We start from the raw sequence: 13,760 nt of genomic DNA, 5'->3' as shown, positions 1-13,760 counted from the left end.
TCAATTTGAAATATTGAATATATTATACAGAATTCAATTGAATGTCTGGGCTAAAAGCATAACAGTTTGAACCTTAGAATTTGATGTACCTCTACTAAAGTGCTTAAAACAATAACACTTAACATAACAAAAATACTAAAAACAATCGAGCTGGAGAACATTGATGATGACTGCGACCGCCACGGCATCACTTTCATCAAAACACAGGTACTTATTCCTCAAAAGTCGAGAATCATTTTGAAATATTGAATATATTATACAAAATTCAATTGAATGTCTGGGCTAAAAGCATAACAGTTTAAACCTTATAATTTGATGTACCTCTACTAAAGTGCTTAAAACAATAACACTTAACATAACAAAAACACTTAAAACAATGACAATAATATGCAACACCTCTTTTCTAGGACCTGAGTGTTGCAGAACAGTATGGTGTGTCCGATTTTCCATGTCTGGTTTATTTCGAAAGTCAAACACCGAATGTTTTTGAAGGTGAGTTTCTCAATAATATAGATTTCAAAGACTAGAATAAAGTAATTCTGATGGGCCTGTAGACGTCAAAGTAGGTATAGTAAACCAGAAGTAAATTGAAAGTCAATACAAGATAAACCAAAACGCATATGCGCTTGTAAAGACGATTTTTTTTTTAAGGAAAGATATTTGAAACACAAACCCCAAAGCAAATTCAATAAAAAGTTTGCTGTTTTCAATTATTTCTTTATTCACCTCATCCACTATCCACCTAAAGTAATAGTAGCAATGTTCAGTCCAAATGGAACTCATTGAATATGATAAAATGCAAACGGGATTCACTAATTTTTACAAATTTTCAGGAGATCTAAGTGAAGAGGAAGAAGTTCTACAATGGCTGATCACTCAGAAAACAGAGGATAGAATAGAATTGATCACACGAGTCATGCTGGAAACGATGGTAGAGGAAACACAGTACTTGGCTGTGTACTTTTGTAAGTCCACCAAACATTTTACTATGTACCTATGTACTCTTCGACTAGTGTTTTAATCATTTAATTTAAAACCTACTCAAAAATCACGTTTTTTTTTTAGAATATTTTTTTTTCTTCTTATACGTTCGTTCACCCATTACTCACATAATTTACAATTCAGCATTCTTTCTTGATTTGACTCATACAAAATCCGATCAATACCTTTTCAATCATACTGACCACAGATAAACTCAACTGTAACATTTGCGACCAAATCCTGGAAGGTTTAGAGAAAGTTGACGACGAGTGCGATATCTATGGCATCCACATGGTCAAGATACAGGACCCGCAACTGGCGAAAAGATATTCCATTAAAACATTCCCTGCCCTGGTCTATTTCCGAAACGGAAATCCACTTATATTTGAAGGTGAGAATAAAATATTGAAAGGCACCTAGGTATATAAAATAAAATTATAAATGATCAGCTGATTTTTTTTTCTTCCCCAAGTTGAATAAGTGACCTAATTAGTCACCCATCCACATACACACCACTCTCAAAGTTTCTTCAGAGTCCCCGATTTTGAAAATTTGGACCGATTGCAATACTTTCTCATTACCTTGTATAGGTTCCCTATACGTAAAGGTAATAGAAAGTAATTACAAATGATCAGTTGATTTTTTTTCTTCCCCAAGTTGAATAAGTGACCTAATTAGTCACCCATCCACATACAAACCACTCTCAAAGTTTCTTCAGAGTTCATTAGCTATTTATTAGAAATATGAATATTGTACCTCCACAACCAGAACCCTACTACTAATAAAACATTACAATTTGTATAAACGCCGTATAACTATCTGAGTATGCAATGTGCAATGTATGAAACATTGGTGGAGATGCTTCATTTCCCTTGTTGCCTTTTCTTTCTAATTTTTATATTGATGCAAAATTATTGTTCCTTTATAAATTCCTTTTTCCTTAACTTTCTTTAGGAGATCTTCAGAATGAAGAGTCGGTGCTTGAGTGGCTGATAGATGACGAAAACCGAGAGTTAGCAGACGAAATCGAAGAGGTCAACGCAAGAATGTTGGAAAGACTACTGGACGAATCACTACTGCTTGCTGTGTTCTTCTGTAAGTTTGAAACAAACAAAGGATAGGACAATGAAAACGACCTTACTCGAACTTTTCTTTTTTCGTTTAATTCTGGTCGCAGCCAGCCTAGTTAGCTTGGTTGATACTGCGTCTGCCTTATAGCGCATCATGTTATTTTGCTTCATCCGATAAATCAGTGTTCTATTTCAGTGTGCAATCTAGGCCGCAATCCACATGTAGGCACACCGTAACAGGCGTAACACAGGTTTACTCATAATCCACATTCACTACCCCCATTCTAAAACTCAGGACTGCCAGAGCTATATTAGGCAGCAGAACTGCTCGGTGGACAATAGAAGACAAAGAAGTTTCTCCAGTTATACAGGAGGACGAAGACAAACACTGCAGCGCACACGAACAGAGACAGACAGAGAGACAGGATGCATCTTACATTTACTATGGGCTTTCTTCAGGACTGAGGCGTGGCCTGGGGCTTGGTAATTCGCTTGGCACCCCGGTTGGGTGGGCCCTTGGGTTTGTCGAATTTGGGCCGCTCAGCTGTCTTCTTGGGATGAAGTTCTTCTAGGAGAAACTCCTCTGTTAGTTCAGAACCAGAGTCTATTTCCAACTGCGAAGAAGAAAAGAGGAGATTAATGTATCAACGAACTAAAGGAAGCCAAATGATACGGTAATGGGACTTCTAACTGTAGGGGAACTTCTTCTTCTTCTTCTTCTTCTTCTTCTTCTTCTTCTTCTTCTTCAACTGTTGGGGTAAAGCGACAGTTTCAACCGAAGTACAGACAATTATCAGGAAACTGTTAAGTCAGCGTACGGACGGTACGCTGTACGGTAATATCACCGTACGGACGGTACGGCGTACGTTAATATCACCGTACGGACGGTATGGTGTACGGTAATATCAGCGTACGGGCGGTACGACGTACGGTAATATCAACGTACGGTAATATCCAGTCTGGTATAACCCTATAGTCCTATACCTCACAATGGTCACCAGATTATTGATTCCTTACTTACTTTCTTATCAATAGTCAATCCTAAATGGTGAAGGTTCTCCAATAGGGGGGCCTTACAACTCGAATACAGCATCCGCTCCTTAATGGGGAGAGAATATCCGGGCATCGAATAGATGAACACTGAAATACAAAGATCAAGATTATTGGAGATATCAACATAGTTTTGTCTTGTGGTCGTATAGGAAAGTAAACATTGGGATTTGAGAACTATCTGCCGCGATACAAGAGTTCGATTCCAGCCAAGGTGTGGAATTTAACTATCAACATGGTTTGACAATTTGAGTAATAGTAGCCCACTGTTAGAATAAAGGGACTCTTTAGTCTTATCTAAGTACGATTAACGATTAACATTAATCATAACCAAGAGCTCTTATTAATTTTTTGGGGAAGAATGAAGGGTCTGAAAATGAATTATAATGAGGAGACGTGCAATAATTAGATTTTGAAGAGAATAAAGAAGCAAAAAAATGGAAATATGTACTTAACCTTTGTAGCCAGTAGATTAGAAAAGCAAAAAAACAAGCCAGTAGATTAGAAAAGCAAAAATAGCATTACAGAAAATACTTACGGCCAGATCTACTCATGTTGAAGTGTTTTGTAAACTATCAGTATTTTCGAAGACTAGAGCCGAACAATCTTCAATCATGATCAGAGGTTAAAAACTTTAACGTTCGATTGTAAATAAGGTACAAAAACTAAAATAATTATGTTACAAAAAATAGAGTAGGTAACTATTTACCAATATTACAAAAGCCAAAATTATGTGAAAAAATCAAGTTAAAAATCTAAAAGCTAAGAAAAGCACACGCATACCAGTACGTTACCTGACCCGAAACGCTGGAAGAAAATGAATTTGTCACCGTGTTTTTCTGTAAGACATTTTTCCTTAAATTTATCAGTTGAAATTTGACCACTCGACCACTAAAATTTGCCATTAAATTCCAAGTATATCTGTAGAGGAAAATTAAATAAATGCACAAAGGCAAACCTACAAAACATGATTAGGATTATGTTCAACTTTGTTGAAAAATATAGCTGTAACTGAAAATATAGATAGGTGTACGAGAAATTTAAATATCAAATGGTAGACACCCCAAGCTACCTCGTTCAAATAACACACCGAAATTCCTAACCTAAAACATGATTAAATTTATTAAATTCTAGACGAAACAGACCACAAAGATTCGGTCAAAGTGTTGGAGAGATTGGAGAAAATCGACGGAGAAACTGATAACATGGACATTACGTTTGTTAAGATGGCCGACCCCAGATATGCGAGAAAATGGGGTGTGACAAAACTTCCAGCAGTTGTGTACTTCAGACATCGCTTCCCCAGTATTTATAGAGGTAAGTATACTTAAAAAATGTACGAAGAGATGTTGAGATGCTTAGTAGAAAAAATTAGAATTCCTATAGATTCTTTACATTAAATTTTCTCAAGTCTTGTAAGCAGTGCAAACTCAATAATGTCAAACCTGTTAAAATTGACATCGAATTTTTATTTATTGGTGACCTCGAATGTTTGATCTAAAACTTTCACTTTCAGGTGATTTCGAGTCAGAGGATGAGGTGCTAGATTGGCTCCGTAAAAATCGCTACCGACAGCCAGAGCTCAACATTTTCATGTACGCTCTCATTGCGATTACCACGGCCTTCGTCCTTTACACTGTGTTCCTACTGTATGGATTCCAGCGACCAGTGCAAGCCCCACCCCCTGTACATCCTAAACAACAATAATCCATCCATTATAATTACCTCTCCTCTGCCACCTCTCTTTACTTTATACCTTCCGTCCCTTCTTGCCATCAAACCAAACTTTTCCTTCCGTCTGCGAATGAACCAACCTGAAGAGTTTGCAATATTTTCCCAATTACCTCCCCTCAACAAGACACGTCCTCTAATTAATTCCCAACCCTAAAAGAAAATATGAGAAAATCCCTCAACAAAAGCCCATACAATTTTAGATTGTAAAAGATTGTACTATGTTATAGAGTGAAAAATAAAATGACCACACACCGCAATGACAAAAGCGTTAACAGAGAAGGATAAGTTGGAAAACACACCAAAAACAAAACCGTACGTAACAAGTAAAAGCTCTATCTATAACTTAGATCCCTCATCCCTTAAGGAGATTTTAATCAAGTTGACTTTTTTAAGCAGAAATAGGCTAAAAGAGTCTAAAAATCTAGAGAGACACAGGAGACGAACTTCAGGGAAAGCAATTGCTTGATTTCACACAAAAAGGCGTGCAAAGGAGTGCTATCACTTCTTTTCATAAAAAAGGGGATGCTATCATTTAGCATCAATGCTATGACTTCATTCAAAAGATAAACAGTAAGCTACTTACCCACAGAGTCGATGATTTTGCCTTCAAACTCGTGTCTAAAATTAAACAAATGATACCTAGCGCTATCTGTCGGAATCATGGACGGTAACTGTTTGAGTGTAACCTCGCCTGACTGAACCAGATTGATAGTTTCCTCTTGGAGATCTGGGGAAAAATCAAGATAGAAAAACATTTAAGATAATTGAGTCTAAGCTCAATTGGAGCAGAGATAAAGGATTGGACCATTTCTATACTACCGCAATAGTACCTTCTGAAACACATACTATTCTAAACCGTACTTGACAAATTTGAAATCTAGAGGTCTTATTATTGGATTTCAACCAAAAAACCAACCTCAGTGGTGTAGTGGTTAGCACGGCGGACTTCGGTTTTTGAAGTCGGTGGTTCGAGTCCAAAGAATTTCACGAAGTTTAATAAGATTCTACTAGTTCCTTACCAATTCTAAACTGCACATAGTTGTACTTGGCTTTGATGAGTTTATGCACGCTAGACTCAGCATCAGGTAGGAGAGGAAACGCTACGCCACTCAGTGTTTGAGTTCTGGTATCGATACTGATCTGACATTGGCCTGAGGATTCGAACTTCCTCAACTCGGCTCTCTCTTCTTCCTGGGAAGTGAGAGGTGCGGGCGCCTTGACTGCTCGCTTGTGTAGTTCATATCCGTGCAGTGTGACATCCACCTGAACGGGCAGATGGAATAGAGAATATAAATGAGCATATGTTGTCCCTTAACTCTCCCTGAACCAAGCACACCTAAATTATTGTCCAGCCTTGGAAGCCAGCAGTTCCATTATAGAAAAATATTGGGACACGCGTAGGAAAATGACCAAAGTCTCGACATTTGTTAAAAACAACGACATATCCTGTATCTTATGACTTATGACCACCTGACTTTACATATATTATTTATACTATCCTGATGTAGCCTTTTGACTTATAACATAACATCACGCCTTTAGACCTCGCCTTTTCACTAGTATTTCAACTGGCTCCTCAGTTGTCCTTGATCAAACTTTGTTTTTGTTTCTTTGTAGCATTTTGTTGAAAATTTCTGCAAATACAATTTGATCGGATTGTTCGATAACAGTTCACTGAACTACTAATACCATACGCCATACGTACCGGTATTACTGATACAAAAGATATCTTTTCTTTATTCTGCCATCACTCTCTTCTTCCTGGGAAGTGAGAGGTGCGGGCGCCTTGACTGCTCGCTTGTGTAGTTCATATCCGTGCAGTGTGACATCCACCTGAAGGGTTAGATGGAATAGAGAATATACTCGTAAATGAGAATATGTTGTCCCTTAACTCTCCCCTGAACCAAGCACACCTAAATTATTGTCCAGCCTTGGAAGCCAGCAGTTCCATTGTAGAAAAATATTGGGACACGCGTAGGAAAATGACCAATGTCTCGACATTTTTTTGTTAAAAACAACGACATATCCTGTATCTTATGACCACTTTACATATTTTATTTATACTATCCTGATGTAGCCTTTTGACTTATAATATAACATCACGCCTTTAGATCTCGCCTTTTCGCTAGTATTTCAACTGGCTCCTCAGTTGTCCTTGATCAAACTTTGTTTTTGTTTCTTTGTAGCATTTTGTTGAAAATTTCTGTAAATACAATTTGATTGGATTGTTCGATAACAGTTCACTGAACTACTATTACCATACGCCATACGTACAGGTATTACTGATACAAAAGATATCTTTTCTTTATTCTGCCATCGCAATCACCATTCGGCAAAAGCTAAAGCCGCTAAAACACCAACAATACGTGTTACTTACCGGTACTGTGGCGTGAATTTCTTCCTTGATCTGACCACTACCGAAGTCCTGCTTGAGCGTTGATTTGGTGGAAGCGTACAACATTTTCTGACGCACAGGAGAATCATCGGGTGACCAAAAAATGAGAAGCCAATCATGTCCACCCGTCTCGTTTTTGGAGTCAAACCTATAAAAAAAAAAAAAAAAAAAAAAAACAGTGAATAAGTACCTAGATAATTGAATGATCCAGATAATGTACCATAAAAAAAAAAAAAAAAAAAAAAACACAGTGAATAAGTACCTAGATAATTGAATGATCCAGATAATGTAACTCCGTACACGAAAAGCCCACTCTGTGGCTTAGGTTTAGGTTCAAACAGCCCTGAATGTTGGGTTTAGCTTAGGTATACGAATCTACTTGAATGTTTTTTAAGCTCAGTTTATATCTGATGTTAATAGAATAGGAGCTTTTTTGGTAGTGAATAGAATAGGAGCTTTTTTGGTAGTGAGGTATTCCCCCCCCAGAATAGGAGCTTTTTTGGTAGGGAATAGAATAGGGGCTTTTTTGGTAGTAGGGTTTCCCCCCCCCCCCCATATCGAAGCCCGGATGGTTGAGGATTTTAGGGCTCCACATTTGTGTGGTTTTCGTTTGATAAATAATTAATGCTGAAAAAAAAACTTACCTGTAAAGGATATAGCATGGCTGAGCCTCTTGTATCAAATCTGGAACATACTTGTCGAAATCTTGAGTCCATGTTCCTACCACCTTCTTGTATCCGGCCAAAACAAGTGCCTCTGTAATTAAAGATTATGATTGATAAATTGATATCTACAATCTACTAGTGGTTTCAGTGAACTGTACAACTTAAAGGGTCCCTAAGGAGTCCCCAAAGGTCTGGTCTAATGTCCACAGGGAATTTGGTATTCAAAGTCTCTTTATGTGATAAATTGAGAACCTGTTTGCTAAATTTCATCGAAATCGGCCGTTCCGTTCCCGAATTATGACAAAAGGGCTCCTAAAAGATCCCCAAACCGCGCATACTACTTGACAGACCCTTTACATATAAATCTAAATGAATAAAATGCCCAAATGAGGGGATAATTCCGTGTCTCGACCAGAGTCGAATTCACACCCTTTTGATATCCTGATAAGAGCTTGACTTTTCAAAGGGTTGTTTTATCGCTGCTCATACCTACTGCTAAATTTCATCGAAATCGGCCGTTCCGTTCCCGAATTATGACAAAAGGGCTCCTAAAAGATCCCCAAACCGCGCATACTACTTGACTGACCCTTTAAATCTATATGAATAAAATGCCCAAATGAGGGGATAATTCCGTGTCTCGACCAGAGTCAAACTTTTCAAAGGGTTGTTTTATCGCTGCTCATACTTAAGTAATATGACAAAAAACTTACCATTTTCTATTGAAACTTTGAACACACGAATCTTTTCATCTCGTATTGAACCGAAAAACTTTTTCAGTGCTTCGTTCGCTGAAAATCAAAATCATAGGAAAGTGTGAAGACGGAGTTCAGAAATTGGACATTGGTTTCAACTTTGGAGCTATGAAGGTAAGCATATGTGTATGCTGTTGACAAAAATGAGGATCCTTGTAAATTAATGAGTACTTAAACAATACGTTCGATGGATAAGTACCTACTGCAAAATGCTATTACATAGGTACATATGCGTTCTCCTAAACCTAAATCTTCCTGAGTTCAAACAACTGATTTCCTAAATACGACGAAGCAAAAGTAAAAATAATAACTCATCGCTATGTAACGGATATGAAACATTTTCAATTTATTTTGATTATTACGAAAGTAAACATAATAGTCCAATAATAGTTAATTTCTACGAATAATATAATTTGGATCCGTACATACAAGTGTACAGGCGTACAAAGAGTCCCTAAGTAGAGTACCTATTTTTTTTTTTTTTCAATGAATAGAATTTATGTATATGTTTATTTAACATAAAAACGTGCTGCTCACAATATCGAGTATGTTTTTTTTTTTTTTCAGGGCATCATTATTTGATTTTTCTTAAAATAACAACAGTTCAATTAAAAACAACCCGCACCATTTTCGCATCCCAAACCTCTTGCCCTCTTCCTTGTACCTCTGATCCTCATGCTTATTGTTCTAATGATTGAGATTTGACATTTAGTTCTCAACCAACCCAAAACTTGAGCATAGCTCCGGTTCCATTTCATACATAATCTGTCCGCAGTTCTCTTCAGGAAGCTCATATATTCCATACCAATGGCACAATCGCATGACAATATCAAGGGGGTGAAAGAAGATCTTGCGTCTTCAGCAGCTCTGTCATATTTTGCGTGTTTTTCTCTCGCATTGCTGTGTTCAATACTCGACCAACTTCGGGAGCCATACGAGGCAGCGTCGGCATTAACTATGCGAACATCGAAGAACGCTTGCCTCGCAGGTTCCCAAACTCCATTGAGCATCAAGTCGCCAATCAATGCTGGTTCATTGATGTTAGCATCTCGCAAAACTGGTTCAACAACACTTGGCCCCCATGCTAGTTCAGCCCAGTCTTTGATATCATCTCTATGTTGATCATGTCCTCTCTTGATCAAACCACCTTTCTTACAGTTAAGTGCGTGGTTAAGATTAAAACCTCTTTCACCACATCCATCGCAGACTGAAGGTAAGTTGTCCGGTTCTCTACCATATCTGACCGCCAAGGCATCTCTGAACTGAGCGGCAGTAAGATCAGTTCTATCAGAAGCTGTTGGTAAAACAGTTAACCACTGGGAAGCTTTGTTTTCAATCACTCTTCTAACGCTCCTTTGACACTTTTCAGGCAATTTCTGCAACACTTCCTGACAAGTGGCTTCCTCTTGGTGTTCTCTTGTTCATTTAGAAACTAACAACTAAACAAGAAGCAAATATTGAGCACATTAAATATTATCATACTTGATAAAAATATCTTGGGGAAAAATAAAATTACAAAAAATATATAAGAGAAGCAAATATTGAGCACATTAAATATTATCATACTTGATAAAAATATCTTGGGGAAAAATAAAATTACAAAAAATATATAAGTATAATATACCTACGCCTAAGTAGTAGCTAAACATTCTAAACAAAGCAACGTCAACGACCATATAACCCCAATTGGTGACCTTTTCTAGGCCATTTAGTGTTAGGCTGGGCCAAATTCCAATAATACACGGCTAAACATTCTAAACAAAGCAACGTCAACGACCATATAACCCCAATTGGTGACCTTTTCTAGGCCATTTAGTGTTAGGCTGGGCCAAGTTCCAATAATACACGTACTTAGGTAGGTACTAAACATAAAAATACAATATAACGTACAACTATTTAATTATTTTCACAACCAAGACCCTAAAAATTAAAATAAAAAGTTAAATCCAAACTCCCAAACCAAATAGGCAATTAAAGAGTGTAGATAGTCAATGTTCATTGCCACACGAAAGGTATGATACCATAGGAACATACAGGCAGACTCTCTGTCATTTGTAAAGCAATCTCATAACACACACACGACTTGTCTACATCCCCCATGCAATCAAATATTTCTCCCATAAGATAATATATTTTCCCCTTCAACATGACATGATCACTGAGTTGAACGCAGAGGTGTATAGTGTGTAAAGCTCTACAGAATAGTCCAAGATCCTTTTCAATACAACTCAGATGATATAAACTCTCAACATGATTGTGGGAGATACTCAACACATTTTGAAAACAGAACTTGGCTTCAGACAGATCGATCTTGTTTTTAAAATAAATCCCCAAGTGAAACAGAATTTCTACACAATGCTTGGAAAGAACTAACGTTGGCGTTTGCTCGGAAGTACTTCTTGACACTGAGTTCTTCACATAAGAGGAAGTGACATCACAGATATGCAGTAGTTCACGCAAACATTGGACAAAGTCATGTAGAGATTTCAAATTCAAATAGATTCTAGCAAACATGCTCCAGATATCAATAAGAAGACACAACTTGTTTGGCATTTTATCATGACATATCTTAGCTGTGTTTAACTTGTTATTGAAATATTTGAGGAAGTTTTTCACCAGATCATCTTCCTCATCATAGATGGCATTCATGTCATCACTAGCACCATCTGTATAATAATCCTTACTAGGTGTCAGTGGTACGAATGTCACATGTCTAGATACACTTTGGAGTTTACTGTTTTGAGTATCCGAAATGTCTTTGCTACCACTTTCCATATCTCTGACCAAGTCAGGAGGATAAACAATGTTTTCAGTATTGCCACCCAAGATATTGTAGAGTTCAAGTTTGTCTTTGTAGTCAACAGAGAATTGTCCAGAGTCATTGTCATTGTAAATATGGCTGATGTCACCTTCCTTATCACAGTAGAGTTTCTCCCACACAAGCAAAGCTTCTCTCAAGTTATCTATTCCTTCAGTGTAGTTTTCTTTGTTCATATGGATACATGCCTGGGTCATGTAGAGCTGTACATTGTCAGGATATTCTCTGATGGTACTTTGTAGCAATGTTTCAGCACGACTCAAATTACATGTAGATTCTAGCAGTACTAACAGATGTAAACTTGGCAAGTGCTCATTATGTAGATCTAGGGATTGTTTGATGTAGGTCATGGCTTCCATTACATTACCACCTTGAGCAGAAACTAGTGCAAGGTAATAATATAAAAGATGGTTGTGACTGTCGTATTGTAGAGCTTTCATTAGATGGAAAATAGATTGTTCAAGAAGAGAGCTATTGCTGTCAACACTGTTCTCAGGGGTTGTTGATTTCATACTTTCAGATTTGACAGTCATCACAGAGTTTGATAAAACAATGTCATGGGGTTTAATCTGGTAATAATGTTCTGAATGATCAGGATCAGACACTGAACTTTCTACTTCATTTGTTTCTTGTTCCGTTTTGTTCTTTTTGATAAATTTGTTCCATTTACTATTTTCTGTGTCTTTTACTGTCAAGTATTTCCAATAATAACCTATACCCAAATACATATGACACTTGGATTTCAATATTTTATTGGAATGCACATCCTTCAGGTTTAAAGATTTGTGACACCAAGTGATGCCAGACTCAAAGTCATTCAGGTGAACATAATAAATATGTATGATAATGAAATGCAAATAAGAAGCTTGGGCAATATTGGACACCAAAATGAAATACTCCAAAGCAAGCTTATAACACCCAAACTTATGTAAGAGCAATGCATATTGCACAATAATACTGGAATTGTAATTACTGAAGCACACTATGGACTCAATCAATTTAAGCAACAAATCATGTTGATTATATTTCACCAGAGAAAGAATAAGTTCATTTGACAAAGTAAACAACTTGTCCACATCAGTGAATCGTGGTTGAACCAAAGGTTTCTCATGTGTGCCAAATATTATGATGGATCTTTTCAACAATCCCAACAAAAGAACCTTTTCAAATTTATTGTTTGGCACAAATGTATCCAAGCCATTTATCAGACTACTGTAGTTGTCAAATAGATTCAGGTTAAATAGAAGGTCAAGGATGTCTTGATGTAGTGAAGTAGCTCCATCAAGTGGTAGCTTAGATCCCTCTTTGACACTTATTGACATTATTTTCTGAGATTGCATTGTTATAATTATTAGTGTTTAGGAATGCCCTGAAACCAAATAAGACGGCAAAATCAATTGAACTAATACTGCACATAGAAAGCACAGTTTAAATAGCTTGAATAGCATGACATTGGGGTGAGCTCAATTTGAAATGGTACTTGGGCATTGAACTTGAAATTCAAACTTTATTGAATTGACTTGAAATTTATTAAGTACTTGTTGGAAATTGTTGAAATTTTACTTTGTCAGGAACTGTATTACAACAGTTATAAAATGGCTATTTTAGCAACTAGTGGTAAACAATTTACCAACAATCACTGAATGAAGAATGGGTTGTAGAACTTTACGAGCATTAGGATTTTGATCCATTGTCAGAAAAATTGAGTAGATGATTGGCTTGTGGGTACTCTGTTCATATTGTTTGGAAGGTTGAACTAAAAAGTCCCATGAAAATAAACATATCTCCAACTACAGTTATTGTGAGGAAAAATAGCAACACACAGATATTACACTCAAATTAGTAGGTACCTAAGGAGTATAAATAGCTTGCTGTTGAAGGTGCTTATGAATCATCATACTTCTCCATCCTCTCTACTTTATTTGGACAACAATTTCTTACACAATACATAATGTATTCATAAGTTTGCAGACAACAGGGGGTTGAGAGCAGACAAAACGTAATTACACATTAGTCCTTTGGGAAAGAAGTGAGGGTGAGTTTTAAGGAATGAGGAAGAGGAAACTGAATGTGGGAACAGGGGAGGTTGGGAGTCAGAAGGGATGATAACTCAAGAATATTGTGAATTACCTGTGATTCCCGTTTGATGAGACATCTTTGTGGAATAAAACTGAATGTATTGAACTTTTTACACCAGAATTTAAGGACAGAAGAAAGAAAATCAAATACTAATTAAAAGATTAAAACGAAAAATCAGAAATTTCAAATGTCAAAACGATAAAACGATTTGATTTT

General features: G+C 36.8%; 2 protein-coding genes across 3 annotated transcripts in view; one reads left to right on the top strand and one right to left on the bottom strand.

Moving 5' to 3' along the window:
* The window catches only part of LOC103525042, a 27,883-nt gene extending 22,932 nt beyond the window's left edge, over nt 1–4,951 (top strand). The window contains exons 20-25 of the mRNA XM_017449840.2: nt 408–492; nt 834–965; nt 1,190–1,372; nt 1,936–2,076; nt 4,236–4,418; nt 4,618–4,951. Coding sequence (XP_017305329.1) covers nt 408–492; nt 834–965; nt 1,190–1,372; nt 1,936–2,076; nt 4,236–4,418; nt 4,618–4,808 — 915 coding nt within the window. The 3' untranslated portion in view covers nt 4,809–4,951. The remainder of the gene's footprint in view (nt 1–407; nt 493–833; nt 966–1,189; nt 1,373–1,935; nt 2,077–4,235; nt 4,419–4,617) is intronic.
* LOC103525040 (twinfilin) lies at nt 2,321–13,760 on the bottom strand. Of its 2 annotated transcripts, XM_017449839.2 has the most exons (8): nt 13,596–13,760; nt 8,606–8,683; nt 7,875–7,986; nt 7,213–7,378; nt 5,855–6,098; nt 5,419–5,562; nt 3,073–3,191; nt 2,321–2,665 (listed from the first exon to the last, which is right to left on the bottom strand). In XM_017449839.2, exons 1-8 carry the CDS (start codon nt 13,618–13,620, stop codon nt 2,507–2,509), a joined length of 1,047 nt encoding a protein of 348 aa, XP_017305328.1. In that variant the 5' UTR covers nt 13,621–13,760; the 3' UTR covers nt 2,321–2,506. The 2 variants fall into 2 exon arrangements, with proteins under 2 accessions (XP_017305328.1, XP_017305327.1); XM_017449838.2 differs by lacking the exons at nt 2,321–2,665; nt 3,073–3,191; nt 5,419–5,562; ... (2 more) ...; nt 7,875–7,986; nt 8,606–8,683 and adding an exon at nt 10,534–12,834 and having other exon boundaries at nt 13,596–13,735.

The sequence above is a fragment of the Diaphorina citri genome, unplaced genomic scaffold (assembly GCF_000475195.1).
Source record: "Diaphorina citri unplaced genomic scaffold, Diaci psyllid genome assembly version 1.1 scaffold133, whole genome shotgun sequence".
NCBI classification, from domain to species: domain Eukaryota; kingdom Metazoa; phylum Arthropoda; class Insecta; order Hemiptera; family Psyllidae; genus Diaphorina; species Diaphorina citri.
The sequence above is the reverse complement of the archived record's forward strand: the minus strand, read 5'-3'. Positions and strand labels throughout refer to the sequence as shown.

Bases quoted from the DNA above. Each gene is read 5' to 3' on its own strand.
- LOC103525040 (XM_017449838.2), bottom strand. From the start codon at position 12,805: ATGCAATCTCAGAAAATAATGTCAATAAGTGTCAAAGAGGGATCTAAG.